The 15,162-nt window shown below is 37.8% G+C and overlaps 1 protein-coding gene across 4 annotated transcripts in view; it reads right to left on the reverse strand.

Annotated features, from left to right (window-relative positions):
- KCNIP4 (potassium voltage-gated channel interacting protein 4) overlaps positions 1-15,162 on the reverse strand; it is a gene marked incomplete at its 5' end in the record, with an annotated part of 1,187,261 nt that overhangs the window by 112,380 nt on the left and 1,059,719 nt on the right. For 2 of the 4 annotated variants that reach the window (XM_082611091.1, XM_082611090.1), the window contains one exon: positions 13,552-13,657. The exons of 1 other annotated variant lie outside the window; for it this stretch is intronic. In XM_082611091.1, the coding sequence (XP_082467217.1) occupies positions 13,552-13,657 (106 nt within the window). Of the gene's footprint in view, positions 1-5,927; positions 6,062-13,551; positions 13,658-15,162 lie in introns of those variants that run through there. One more of the 4 variants, XM_082611093.1, reaches the window with a different exon arrangement.

The raw sequence follows: 15,162 nt of genomic DNA on the forward strand, positions 1-15,162 counted from the left end.
CGCTTGAAGTGTTAGGCTCCCATTTAGTGTCTTAAAGGAAACCAGCAGAAGCCAACATTGCCTGGACTCATGTTTAGCCCAAATATTACTTCTAGGTCAATGCAAACGGAAAATAGGTATTTATGACTCCTATTAGAAACTGCGTGAGGGACGGACAGATCATGAAATCATTCATTAAAAAAGACAAAAAGAGAAGATTTTTGTTTATCTAAACTTTTATGTAGCTTCTTATAAGTAGTCATCACTCTATCTCTTCTGTTCCAAATTAACAGTAAGGAAAATAGTGGAAAAATCAAGTGGGAAGCAAAATATTTCATCATATAAGTAACTTGACAAAAATACATCAAGCAACAATAAAGCTTTATTCAAGCATGGCTTGCGTTCTTCAGACACTTTAAGCCAATATGTCTAAAATAAACCTATCATCATCTTTCCTTAACCCACTTTCATGACCTTCTCTGTTTCTTATCTTGCTTACTGTCACCATTATTCTTTTGGCAGAATTGTGTTTTCCTTTTGCTATTTTTCACTTAATACCACCAATTGTTTCCCAGTGTTTCCAGTTACACTTTCACCATGTGTTTCAAATCCATCCTTTCCCTCCTACCACTGTTACTTTATATGTAGGCCTTTTTCCTCTCCTGTAGGTCTAGTGGTGAGGACCTTAAGCTCTGGCATCACTCTGTCCAAGGTCAAATCCTTGCTTTGACACTCGGTAATTGTGAGATCTTGGGTTAGTGATTTAATTTCTTTGTTTAGTTCTCTCGTCTAAGTGGGGATTATAATTGTGCTTTCCTCATAGGTTTGTAGGACATACTTACAATACTTGTTCAGGCTTAGAATAGTGTGGTGCCCTGTAAGAGTTAGCTGTTTATATTATTTCTTGCATATGATTTTTAAGCAGTTTCCCAACTGATCTTCCTGTTTTCTTTTCTCTCTTCACTCAACAATTTACTTGTTTTCTGATTTATTTTTGTGTCATTTTCTCACTCCAAGGTTTGGTTGGCTCCTTGATTCAGAAACTAATACCCAACTAGCTCTTGGTGACAGTTTTGAGGACTTGTCCCTGTCTTGTCTTCAAATGTTACTTTTGATCCTTTGCTACTCTTTTCTCTGATTTCAAGTTCACCAGCAACCCTTCTAAAGTTGGATTTGTATCTACCTCCTTTGACTATTGGCTGGCTTTAGCCATCTTACAACCTTTTCCAGGCAAAGAATCATGCCCCATCATGATCTAACAATCCCACTTCTGGGTGTATATCCAAAGGAAATGAAAACAGGATCTCAAAGAGATATTAGCACTCCCATGTTCAATGCAGCACTATTCACAATAGCCAACACATGTAAACAGCTTAAGGGTCCATCAATGGATGAATGGATAAAGAAGACGTGGTATATATATATATATATATATATATATATATATATATATATATATATATATATATATATATATATTCAATGAAATATTCTTCGGCCATGAGAAAAAAGGAAATCCTGCCACTTGTGACAAGATGGATGGACTCTGAGGGCATTATGCTGAGTGAAATGAGCCAGACAGAGAAAAACACTGCGTGGTACCACTAATATATGGAATATTTGAAAAAGTCAAACTCATAGAAACAGGAGAAAGGTGGTTGCCAGGGTCTGGGGGTGGGGGAAATAGGGAGAGGTTGGTAAAAAGGTACAAACTTTCAGCTATAAGATGAATAAGGTCTGAGGATCTAATGTAAAACATGTTGATTATGGTTGATAACACTGTATTGTATAACTGAAATTTTCTGAGAAAGTAAAACTTATTCTCACCAAAAAGAAGATAAATGGGTAAGGTGATGGATGTGCTGATTAATTAAATGGGGGGACTCCTCTCACAACATATATGAATATCAAATCACTATGATGTACACTTTAAATATCTTGCAATTTTAGATGTTCAATTATAACTCAATCAAGCTGAAATTTAAAAATAAATAAATAAAAAACTTGGCTGAATCAACATTTCCTCCCTTTACTGCAGAGTGAAGTCCAGCCTTGTGTTGGCGGTAAGGAACTTCAAACTCTGGTCCCAGCTCACCTTTTCTGGCTGCCTCTCTTCCCTGTTTCTCATTCCTCTGACTATCTTACCCTTGATCTTTTCAATACTAGAATTTTCCTCTTGCTTTTTCTCCCTCCAGTGAAATAGTTCTTCTCCAAAGAGCCCTGCTGAAATACTACCTCTTTGTGAAATGCACCTGGGGGAGATTCAGTCTCATCTCTGTGTGTGTAGCCATCATGATCATCACAAGTAGTGGCAGAGTAACAGTATTAGCAGCCAGCATTTATTTTGACCACTTAACTAGCCAGTCACTGTTGTAAACACTTCACGTGCTCATTTAATCTTTTGATCAAATGTGTAATATTTACTATTATTACCTCCACCTTGAAGATGGGAATATGAAACTCAGAAAGGGTAAGCAACTTACTTAAGATTTCTATAGCAAGTCAGTCATGGAACCAAGATTTTAACCAAATAAGCTGGTCCCAGTGTTATCACTCTTAACTTCTTGACTCTAACACCTCCCTAGTATTGCCTCTCACAGCATTTTAATTGTATTCATTGCATCTGAATGATTTTTATACGCATTTGTTTATTTCCATATAATGTCAGCCTTCAGACAGGGATTTAGAGTATTCCCCTGTTCCTGGCACTATTACTTTTCAAATAGTTAGTGCTCGATAAATGGCTGCCACATCAAAATGAAATTTACTAAACTTGACAACAGGAAACATCTGCCCTGGGACTCCCACCTCCAGCTTTCCTGTACTAAGACTCATCCATGATTTAATGAAGACTCCCAGTTGATAAATTATGGACCAGAAAAAAGAATGCAGGGACTTCCCTGGTGGCGCAGTGGTTAAGAATCTGCCTGACAATACAGGGGACACGGGTTCGATCCCTGGTCTGGGAAGGTCCCACATCTGCAGAGCAACTAAGCCCCTGCACCACGACTACTGAGCCTGTGCTCTAGAGCCCACGAGTCACAACTACTGAGCCTGCGTGTCACAACTACTGAAGCCCGTGCGCCTAGAGCCTGTGCTCTGCAACAAGAGAAGCCACAGCAATGAGAAGCCCGCACACTGCAACAAAGAGTAGCCCCCGCTCGCTGCAACTAGAGAAAGCCCGCGTGCAACATCGAAGACCCAATGCAGCCAAAAATAAATAAATAATATAATAAAAATAAAAATGAAAGAAAAAAGAATGCATACATTTCTATTTGTCACTAAATACCTATGTAACTTTGGACAAGCCACTTAATCTCTCCATTTTTTAGTCTGTTAAATGGAAACTTTAACCCCTAGGATCTTTCATTCTCCCAGGAGAATGTGAATGAAATGTGAGGATGAAATGAGACACTCAAGAGGAAGAATTCTAAGACTTGTAAAAGACCATGCAAAAGGAAGGGACAAACATTCTAATTACTATAAGTAAACTATGGTGCCAATTAATATTAAATCTGGGTTAAATGGAGTCTCTAACTTTTCCCACTTCCTGCTTCTCATGGGTAATGAAGTGCCACGAAAGGAGGAAATTTTGTGCTAGCTTTGAGACATCCACCATTTGTCACAGGTAGAAGTAAGAAATGTCATCTCACTGGCTCCCGCAGTGCAAGATATGGAAGGAGACTTGAGACATAATCTGTGCTTCTCATTTGTAGATGGTGAGATTGAGGTCCAGAGAGGGGAAACAACTCATTTAAGGGGTTACCACATCTTTTTGGACAATATGGGCTGCATGAGGGTGTCCTATGTAGAGTAGATAATTGGAAAAAAAGACTGTCTTCGTTTTTTGTTTTTGTTTTTGTTTTTTTCCCTAAAACTGACCAAAACAATGAACATAACTAGAGATCTGGTAAAGTACAAAGACACTGGAGCTCCATTTCTGGAGTCAACCCCTCTCTCTTCCACCACGCCCTTTACTGATGATGTGATTCAAGTGAGTTAATTAACCTCTCATCCCTCAGTTTCCTAGTCTGTAAAATTGAACTAGTGAAGTGTCCATCTTAAAGGAGTAATTTGAGGATATAATGAGTTAAACTATGCAAAACTCTTAGAACTGTACCAACCACAGAGTAAGTGCTAGATGCTTGTTAATGAAATAAAAACATCTGAGAATTTGAAAATAGCATTTCTGGAACTCATACATATGATGAAATTGAGGGACCATGCTTTCTACTTGCAAATTATGTTTATAAACCTTCACCGCTTATGCTTCTGTTCCTCCAAAGATTTTCCTCACTACATGCCCAGGTCAGTTTTTAGCAAAGTCACCAAGGAGTTAGCATGAGATTGATTAATTGTCAGAAGGTTAAACTTCTTTTCTAATTTCCTGGAGGTTACTGTTGTATTTTTAATTGGCAGGATGTTGTCAGTTCGTCACTTTTTGAAAACAAATTCTCCAACAGTCAAATGCTGATGGTTTGTCTGCCAAAAAAAGGCATCTAAAACTTTCCACGATCAATACGCTACCAGGAAAAACAAAACACACTGAAATGTTATGCTGTATTTGTTATCAAAGATCTGAAGTCAAGTTAGGAAATTATGTTTTGCAATTACACAAGGCAAAAGCTGATGGTGGCTTATGAGTTATGAGTAGTCTGGCCTCACAATAACCTTGTCACATTTGCCCTCCTATGTCTGCTCAAACCAACAACAAAAACCCCTGGATGAAGTTTTAATTTAGTGAATCAATTCTTTTGATTGAATGTGGGCACTGAGATTGTATTGGGTAGAAGTTATTATGAAGTAAATTTAAATGCAAACATGCATATAAATACACATATAGTCAAGTGTTCAATATTTTATCTTTTGCATTAGTTCCTGACTGTTACCTAGTAACCTTTTTATCACCATAATGTCCTTTGAATAAACAGGGAAATGATTACTTTAGAAAAATGTAACTGGGGCACAGAGAGATAAAGTGAATGAGTTGGAATTATCCAATGAGGAGGTACAACTACAGACTTGACATCATTTATTTTTCAAAGAAAAAGTATCTGTGCTCATGTAGAGTACAGTATCTAAAGGTTTCTTTTCCTTTCTTTTTTTTAACTGAAGTACAGTTGAGCTACAATATCATTTTAGTTTCAGGTGTACTATAGAGTGACTTGATATTTTTATAGATCATATTCCATATAAGTTATTATAAAATATTGGCTATATTTCCTGTGTTGTACATTACATCTTTGTATATTATTTATTTTAAACCTAGAGTTTGTATCTTTTAATCCCTTTCCCCTATCATGCCCTACCCCTCTCCCCACTGGTAACTACTAGTTTGTTCTCTATATCTGTGTCTGCTTCTGTTTTGTTGTATTTGTTCATTTGTTTTAATGTTTAGATTCCACATATAAGTGAAAACATACAGTGTTTTTCTTTCTCTGTCTGACTTATTTCACTAAGCATAATATCCTCCAAGTCCATCCTTGTGTTGCAGATGGCAAAATTTCATTCTTTTTTTGATGGCTGAATAATATTCCTTTATATACATATATGTATCTATATAACATTACATATGTATTATATTACAATATGTATTACATATATATTATATTATATTATATATTACACACATATATATTACATTTTCTTTATCCATTCCTCTGTTGATAGACACTGAGGTTGCTTCCGTGTCTTGGTTATTGTAAATAGTGCTGCTGTGAACACCGGGGTGCATATATCTTTTTGAATTAGAGTTTTAATTTACTTCGGATATACACCCAGGAGTGGAATTTGTGGATCATATGGTAGTTCTATTTTTAGTTTTTCAAGCCATTCATGAAATAGCTAGTTAGATTCATTAATTCTACAATTATCTACTCAATATCAACATACACCTATAAGCCAGTTTTCAGCCTCCAAGATGTCATAAAATTGGGAACAAATCTTACCAGAAGAGCAGTGTGACTCACTCTGAGAATTGCCACTGATTTGGTAGGTCCCCAGCCCTGGCTTTAAAGATGTGGAATATCTGGAAAACATCTTCATGTGGCCTGTTGAGCCACCTTCAATCCTTCTACATTCTGCTGTGGGTCTGGGAGGCTGCCTCTATGAATAACTTTATCAGAACTCCCTGTCCTCTGGCTTCCCACTGGGCTCCCTCTTTGCTGGGGATTGGATTGATATTAGCTGCATTCCTCTTCCAAAGGCCAGAGTCCTCTTGCAAAGCCTCTCTGATAGTTAGAGTGATAGCTATGGCTTTTTTCATCTTCCAGTAACCATTGGTCTAAAAATGTTAATGCTCACTCTTGCTAGCACTGGGTGCTTCAGCAGTCTCACTGGATCCAGAAACCCTGCCCACATCTTTGCAAATAGTCCCTTCATTAAAATCCCCTCCATTGCCCCATTTAAGTGGGCTTTGTGTTTTCTGCCTGGACCCTGACTGATACCAAACCACAGAATTTCAGTGTTGGAAAGTACTGGACTAGGAGTCAAGCTTCTCTTTCTGATTTTTTTAATAGCTCACTGATTTTAAGCAAATTGGTTCCCTTATCTAGATCTCAGTTTCCTCACATATAAAATAAGCTATATTATCATACTAATAGGTTATTATTATTATAAAAATGGGCTATGTTACTTACAATGTTTAACGTATGATGAACATATCCTTAGACAGTATCTGGTCCAATGGACCCTACCATGTGCCAGTCCCATGAAACTGCCCTTCGCTTCCTCCTTGAATTTTTCCATTAACGCTTCGTCCACTGATGTGACTGTCTCATGCACTTATTCAATAAGTATATCTGTACCACTGGACTAAGGGGCTTTTGGGTTTTATTCCAACTTCTCAGTTGCATGATTCTGCACAAATCATTACAATCTTTTCACACCACGTTGTCTCAGCTGTGAAATGGGGACGTAAGCCCTAGCTTTCTGAAGCCAGAGGGCCAGACCTAATGCTTTCCCCTGTTTCTTAACAATTTTAAGACTTGCGATTTATATAACGAAAAAGAGCTACAATTATATGCCTAAAAGGGCTTCCTCAATCAATATCAGAGCTCAGTCTGATAAAGCGATGAAGACAGCAGGCTCTGGAGTTGGAGTCCCAGTTCTGTCAATACGGAAAGTTGTTTCACTTCTCTGTGCCTCAGTTTTCTCAGCCATTGTATGGGGAAAATAGTACATCTGCCTCAGAAGGTGGTTGGGAGTATCAACTGAGTTAATACTTGTCATATATGCATACTCATGACATTTCATTTACTAAGTACTTTGCATGAATCAACTTTTTAATCCCCACAGAAACCCATTTTTCTGATGATCACAATGGTCTTCTTCTGTACCGTGAATAAACTATGCAACTTTTCTCCTTAGAACCTTTGCAGTTGCTGTTACCTCTTCCTTGGACCTCTCCAGACCCTCTCATGACCAGAGCCTCCTCCGGTTTTAGGGTCTCAAATGTCACCTCATCAATGAAGCAAAGTATCTCCTCTACCTGCATTCAGTTTCCATTATATTACCATAGGTTTACTGCCTTCATAATACTCATCAATTCCTGAGATTACCTTGGTTTTCATGTTTATCATCTCTCTTCCCATATTAGCTCCATGAAGGCAGTGAACTGACACATCCTATTTCCCACTATAAAACCAGTGCCTAGAATCGTGCCTGCCACACATAGTCCCTCAAAAATATTGTGGGATGAATGAGTAAATAAGGGAACTAGGGTGCAGAGGATTTAAGTAAATAATTGCAGGCATTTCGTTTAGTAGGAGGCACAATAGGAATTCAAATGTATGAATGACACTAAACCAAGGCTGCCACCATTTGCCTTTTTCAGTAGTTCTTGGAAGAGGTAATGAGGATTTGCTTGACAGTCCTAGGACAAGAGATAGAAAGGAGAAGTTAATTTAATAGATATTTCAGGGAGAAACTGACCAGAGTTTAGTGACCCGTAAGGTGGTGGAGGGCAGGCAGAAAGCAGAGGAACGATGGATGAATCTAACTTCAGCAACTGGGCAGCTAGTGATGCCAATGAATAAATGATGGTGATAAGGCCATCACATCTGGTGGATGGTCTTGTCTGCGTCCTGGCTTGGGTGTTCAAAGAGCAGTGGGCAACTGGCCAGCTCAGGGGACAGGGGCAAAAATCTTAAACAACTAATCCTTAACTCTTGGTCCAGGTGTCACCAGCCTGAGTTCTTATTCATTTCTCACTCTTGGTTGGGAGTTATTTGAGTCAGGGAGAAGACATTCTAAGTTCTAAATTAACTCTCACTAGATCACATCTATCACTTCTGACCAATAAATAGCCAGGCTGCCCCATGGCAGGCCACTGCGAGCATCTGTCACCTCCTTCCTAAAGCCTTGTTTGTTGTTCCCCAATATCTTTCCAAGGCAGTTGGACTTTTGTATTTGTCTGACAGTCTCCTCAAACATCAAAGTCAAGATGTGTGCTGTAACAAGAAGATCAGGGTTTATTATTTTTACCTCTTGTTAAAAGTGAGCGATACATTTGATTTTCAAAAAAATGTAATAATGTCTATTGTTTTTCATGCAGAAAACCTTTGTCATGTGCTACTTCTTTTAATGCTTTCATTTGAGGCACAAGAAGCAGAACTAATATTTCAAGTCTGCATTTAATAAATGGCTAAAAAATACATACAGATTCCAGATATTGAGGATATTAAAAACACTCAAGAAGTAATAATGTGTGATGTGTTTAAATATTTGAAATACCAACTCAAAAAACAATTTTCTAATATATATGGGGAAGCTTGCATTCACTTAAATTAATTCTTTCATCCAATAATTTCAAATCTGGGAGAAAATAATCTAAAAGACATACATAGTTATATACACAGAGATATTTATCTCAGTGCTATTTATATTATGGGGAAAAAAGAGAAAAAGGGAAAAATCTAAATATTCAAAAGCCAGGGAATGTGGTCAAATACAACATACTGTAACTATACAATGGAATATTATGTTTGCCATTAAAATGATATTTACATTTTAATAACAAGGTTAATACTTATGAAGGTATGCAATGTAAGAAATGGATAAATATTTGGTATGGATGGGATCATTAATGCACACATGGATGAAAAAAAGATGTTACCTATTATTTGTAGTTACTTCAAAGTACAGGAGCATAGTAGGATTGTGTGTTGTGTGGTGTGAGTGTGTTATGTGCTGTGTGTTGTACTTTCCAAATTACTGCCATGAACATGAATGACTTTATTTATTAAATTTTTTTTTTTTACTTTTTATTTTATATTGGAGTATAGTTGATTAACACTGTTGTGTTAGTTTCAGGCATACAGCAAAGTGATTCAGTCATACATATACATGTATCTATTCTTTTTCAGGTTCTTTTCCCATTTAGGTTATTACAGAATATTGAGCAGAATTCTCTGGGCTATACAGTAGGTGCTTGCTGGCTATCTATTTTAAATATAGCCATGTGTACATGTCAGTCCCAAACTCCCAGTATATCCCTCCCCCCACCCTTCTCCCCGGTAACCAAAAGTTCATTCTCTAAGTCTGTGAGTTTGTTTCTATTTTGTATATAAGATATGGAAGCAACCTAAATGTCCATCGACAGATGAATGGATAAAGAAGATGTGGTACATATATACAATGGAATATTACTCAGCCATTAAAAAGAATGAAATAATGCCATGAGTGACTTTTATTAAAAAAAAAAAAAAAAAAAAGCATTCACACTCTCAACTCCAGAGCAGAAGAAGGCAGAAGCCTGTCCCTGGGAAAAAGAAGCAGAAGGGCAGGACAAGGACCACTATTGTTGGAAGTTAAAGGAAGGCTGCTTTGGGCTCAGCATGAGGAAGATTGCTCTGTAAAGCTGGCAATAACCAAATGGTTATTTTCTTAAAGAAGCAGGCCTGCTCTCTAGTAATGAGAGGATGTCTTTCGGGGAACCAGATGTGAGGGAAGGATCCCTTCAAACTCTTGGGTTCTCTGGTTTAGGGAATCCAAGTGCTCTATAACTCAGCAGAAGTTTGCTTTTTCTCTACAGAAAAGATTTTTTTTTCTTTTGTTATTTGTATAATATTGATAAATCTCACATTTATGCCAAGAGGAATGAAAAACCCTGTCATTTCTGCCTTCCTGAAAAAAGAAAATGGAATTTAGAATGAGTATTGGCCTCTTATTAAACTAAATTTCAGCTCTCTAGCTTTGAAGCTGCATAGGATCTCATGGAGAATATTTCTGCAGCCCCTGTGCAGGTGATTCAAGCTTGGAACTAACCCAGTCAAGCCAGACCCCACTGGAGGGCTCTCTATGGTCCCACATGGAGATGTTTGGTCCCCATATTTTTTCTCCTGGTGGGCTAGGGTCCTGTCTCCAGCCACCTGCCTCCTGCTTCATGTTTTCACATCAGCTTTTCAGTCCTGTGCCCAACTGCTTAGGGCCCGGAACATGGTTAGGGATCTAATAAAAAAAAAAAAAAAAACTTCCTAATATAGCAATGGAATTAATGTGGTCTCCTTTTCAAGTAATCTACTTCGATGTGCTGGGGTTTTCTTGTGATGGGTGGATAAGAGGGAAAGTGGTGGCTAGTGGGGGAGGGAGTTTTATATCTGCGGACCTTTGGGGGGTCCACAAATCTAAGGCCACATCTAGTGTGGGTTCAAGAGCAGCCAGTTTTGTGAAATCCCATTTTTATAAAAATATTAGCTTTTAGGTCAGTCTGCTAATTTTTTAGTATCTTCTGTTATTTTCTTTTCCTTTCAAGAAATGTCCTGACCTTTTCCTCACACTTAGTTGAAAATTGCATTGCATCCTCTGTGAACACTTACTTAGAGGTGTGGCTTTCCACAATACTGATTCAGGAGGAGTGCTAGCAAGGCACAACGATTTTGTTCTTCCCTAAGTGAGCAGAGAGATCCATCTGAAAGTTACATTTTACTTGTCTGCTTTGTACAGATGACTCTGTTTTTGATAAATATCTGATAAATTGGCAATTTTTATTTCAACCTGAAAGGGGAAAAGCAATGGCTCTAATAAGCAACATTCACTGACAAATAGTAGCAATAAAAATGTCTACAGCTTCAATACCGTGTAGAATTGAGGTTCTGGCATCTTTCTGAATTGTGGTCTTCCAGGCTGATGACCTGCTATGTTTTGTCTGTGAGATAGTGTGTGTATATGTGCAAAGAAGGAAAAAAATCAAAGCAATGTATCTTAACAATGTATTTTTTTTGTCCATAGGATTATTACTGATAAAAATAATTTTGTCCTGCCCACTTTCCCCACAGGAGGTTCTAGTAGGACAAAGCTTTTTAAAGACTGTTGTATTTACTCCCCTATCTCCCAGCAGAGGAACAGGAACTGACATATAATAGATATATGTTGAATGAATCAGTGAATTAATAAAATATTATTATGATATATTAACTTTGGTCAGTGCCACTGAAATAAATTACTATGCTACTCTGGGACTTTTGACAGGACATACTGGGTTGTCTGAGGTACGTTCCATATTTTCTCTGTGTTGTTGAGACTAGTGGAATTTTAGAGCGTTCACATATTTTAATCACTCATTGAGTTCATCAGTTCCTACAAAATGATGTGGCAGAAAAGAAGGAGAGTAGGTGAAGATATGGGTTGTAGCCCTACACCTGGAATAGCTCACCTAGCTTCTTAATGTTTGTTACCTCACTGGCAAAGAACACTACCTTTTCTATCTGATTTTAACATGTTTGATGCTAGAAAAAAATTGTATATGAAAGAATGTAAAAATAGGATGCTTGTAAATGTTCACTATAAATTGCATAAGATATCTTTACAAAATAGAGGGTGTCCCTTTATAAATCCTCTATATTCAACTGCTTAAGAATGTCACAAAATTGGAGAAAAAGAGGATGAAGGTGTGATGATTAGTCTGATTTATCAATTTGGCTAGGCTATAGTACCCAGTTCTTTAATCAAATACTAATCTAACTGTTGCTCTGAAGGTATTCTGTAGACCTGGTTATCATCTGTAATCAGATGACTTTAAGAGATTACCCTGGATAATGTGAGTGGGCTTCATCCAATCAGTTGAAAGGCTTTAAGCAAAAAGTGAGTTGTCTTGAAAAGAGAATTCTGATTCAAGACTACAGTATCAAATTTTGCCTGAGTTTCCAGCCTGTTAGACCTATGAATTTTGGACATGGCAGCTCCCACAGTCATGTGAGCCAATTCCTTAAAATAAATCCCTTTATATATATATATATATATATATATATATATATATATATATATATATGTTTGCCTGTGTATGTGTATGCACATGTGTAGGTGTATGTATATGTATACAGATGGTCCCGGACTTTGGATGGTTTGACTTACGATTTTTCAACTTTACAAATGGTGTAAAAGTGAAACGCATTCAGTAGAAGCTGTACTTCGAATTTTGATCTTTTCCCTGGGCTGGTGATATGCAATCTGGTAGATCCTCTCTCATGATGCTGGGCAGCGGTAGCAATCCATAGCTCCCAGTTAGCCATTGCTCACAAGGGTAAACAACCGATATGCTTACGTCTATTGTGCACCCAGACAACCATTCTGCTTTTCACTTTCAGCACAGTATTTAATAAATTACAAGAGATATTCAACACTTTATTATAAAATAAGCTTTGTGTTAGATGATTTTGCCCAACCTTAGGCTAATGGAAGTGTTCTGAGCACATTTGAGGTAAGCTAGTCTAAGCTACAATGTTCAGTAGGTCAGGTGTATTAAATGCATTTCAGACTTAAAATATTTTCAACTTATGATGGGTTTATCAGGACGTAAGCTAAGAAAGACCTGCATGTATATATGTATTGGTTTTGTTTTCCTAGAAGCCCCTGATGATACAGGGAAAGAGTGGGCAGAGAAGAAAAGTCATATTTGGTAAATGTTTTCCACTTTATAGTAGTTTTTCAAACCTAGTAACATTTCTGATGTTTGGTAGTATCTAAATTACACAAAAAATACATATATGTGAATCAGGAAATTTATGAGGCATTGCAGTTTAAAGTGCACAGCTGCTCTGCTAACAATTTAGGCAATGGGAATCCCTAGAGTTATCTGAGCGGCGACCCTACACCTCAGATCATACTCCAATAAAGATGTTAAAAAAAAAAAATCACATGGTGGATAAGTGTGCAGACAATAGAACACAGCTGCCAGGAATCAAATATTAGCTACATATTGAACAAATTAGGTGATCTTGGGCTATTTGCTTAATCTCTCTTGTATTAAATTTTTGATCTGTAAAATTAAAATGATAATACCTACCCTCTAAAATAAAACAAACAAACAAACAAAACAAACAAACAAAAAATTTCCAAATGTTTTGAAGCCCAGACTCCTGTCACTAGCACTGTGCTGTCAGTCTGCCAAATGGGAAGTACCTCACAACTGCACAGAGGCTCCCCTGGGTATTTAAGTAAACACGAGTACATTAATAGAGTTAGTTTTGCAGAATATAATATATGGATTCTTTTTAGAAGCAGAGAACTGCAATGCATGCAGACCTAAACAAACAAAACAAGTGAAGTTTGGGGGAGAAAAACAAACAAACAAACTTGCTTTGAACAGCAGGAGACGACGTTTTGGCAGCTGAGCAGGGCAAGAGCTTCATGAGCCGCTCTTTAATGCTGCGCTTGGTGCTGTTCTGAGTGTAGAGGAAACCTAGAAGATACGGGATGGGTTCTGTTAATGCTGTCTGCAGAGAGAAACTCAGGCATGCTGCAGGGTGTGTCAGCAGACGCCGGGCAGGCAGGATCTGAGAGCAGCCATCCGCTCAGGCAGAGGGTTGGGATCCCAGAAGGAAAAAATTAAATCCTTGTTTTCCCTTTGCTTTTCTCACTTTTTAGGTTTTCTTTATGTTGCATTAGATCACGATTACCCCATGAAAAAAGAATCATGCAAATATATCTTCTGAGTGGCAAAAATAAAATTTGCTGGCTTTTTTTGGTCTTAAATTGGGAATAGAACAAATATCACTAAGAGTTAACTGGATTGAAATTTCAATATTGAAACCAGTATTAAGGTCCCACGTGACAATTTGGTGCATGCATTGCTCCCCATCTTTGATTCCAGAGGAGTGGGTGCTCTGCATAAATCATTCACATCACAATCATCTGTTAGTACTTTTGCCTTCCCTGAAAGTGAGAAAATAGATGTCCTTCATACACAGCTTCATTAGCATAAGCTGACGTGCCCAGAGATGGGACATCCTTCATATATTCACATGTGGACATTAATGGATGGGGCTCATTCAAACAGAGTGATTCCAAAAGAAACAAGGTGTGTTCACAAAACGTTAACCCAGGAGTAGACGGAGCAGTATTTGTGACTTCAGATAGTTGGAGACGACTCAAGAAAAATCAGTAGTGACCCAGTGGGCAAGCTAGCAAGCGCCTGAAAAACTATTGGTGTCAGGAGTCACACTTGTTCAGCTCAGCACCAACTTGCCCACTCTGAGTGACCAGAAGCCTGAATTTGCATGTTGCTATATATATATTGCCTCCCTAAGTATAAAGCAACAGCAAAAAAGACCAATTTAAATCAAGGTTAGACCATCTTTATAATATGAACATGGCAAATGTATCTCTTGTTGCTTTTCTACTTTATAATTCCCATCTTGGGAATTAAATCCTGAGTCCTGACTGCAAGGCTACTGATCTATTTCCCTTTGGAGCTATTCATCCTACCATTGGTGTCCACTGGCTAAAAAACCTGATAGATATCTTGTGTTGGGCTGACAGCAAACTAGTAGCTACGAAAATCACATCAGATCATTTACATACTTAAAAGCCCCCTAAAACCTTCATGAAAAAAATCCACACTTTCTACCACAGACCCCAATCCCTGCATGATCTGGCCCTGTCTCACTCTGACAGCATTGTCCACCACCCTCCCTGTCTTAGACCATCAGCCACTGGCCATGCCACCCTTCTCGCCTTTGTTGAAACTCACACAACAGGTCCCTCCTCTCCCCTTGACACATATGGTGTGAAATATCTTGCTTACTTGATATGCCAAGTGCTGGTTGAGAGTCTGGCACATAAGAAGAGATCAATAAATGTCTGACAAATGAGTGAATAGATTCACTTTCAATACCAAAATAAGACCTGATCTCATTACCTAGATTAGTATCTAAGGGAGCTTTTAAACTTGTGAAATAAAATTTA

This window comes from Mesoplodon mirus, assembly GCF_964341445.2.
Source record: "Mesoplodon mirus genome assembly, chromosome: 2".
In the NCBI taxonomy this organism is placed as follows: Eukaryota; Metazoa; Chordata; class Mammalia; order Artiodactyla; family Ziphiidae; genus Mesoplodon; species Mesoplodon mirus.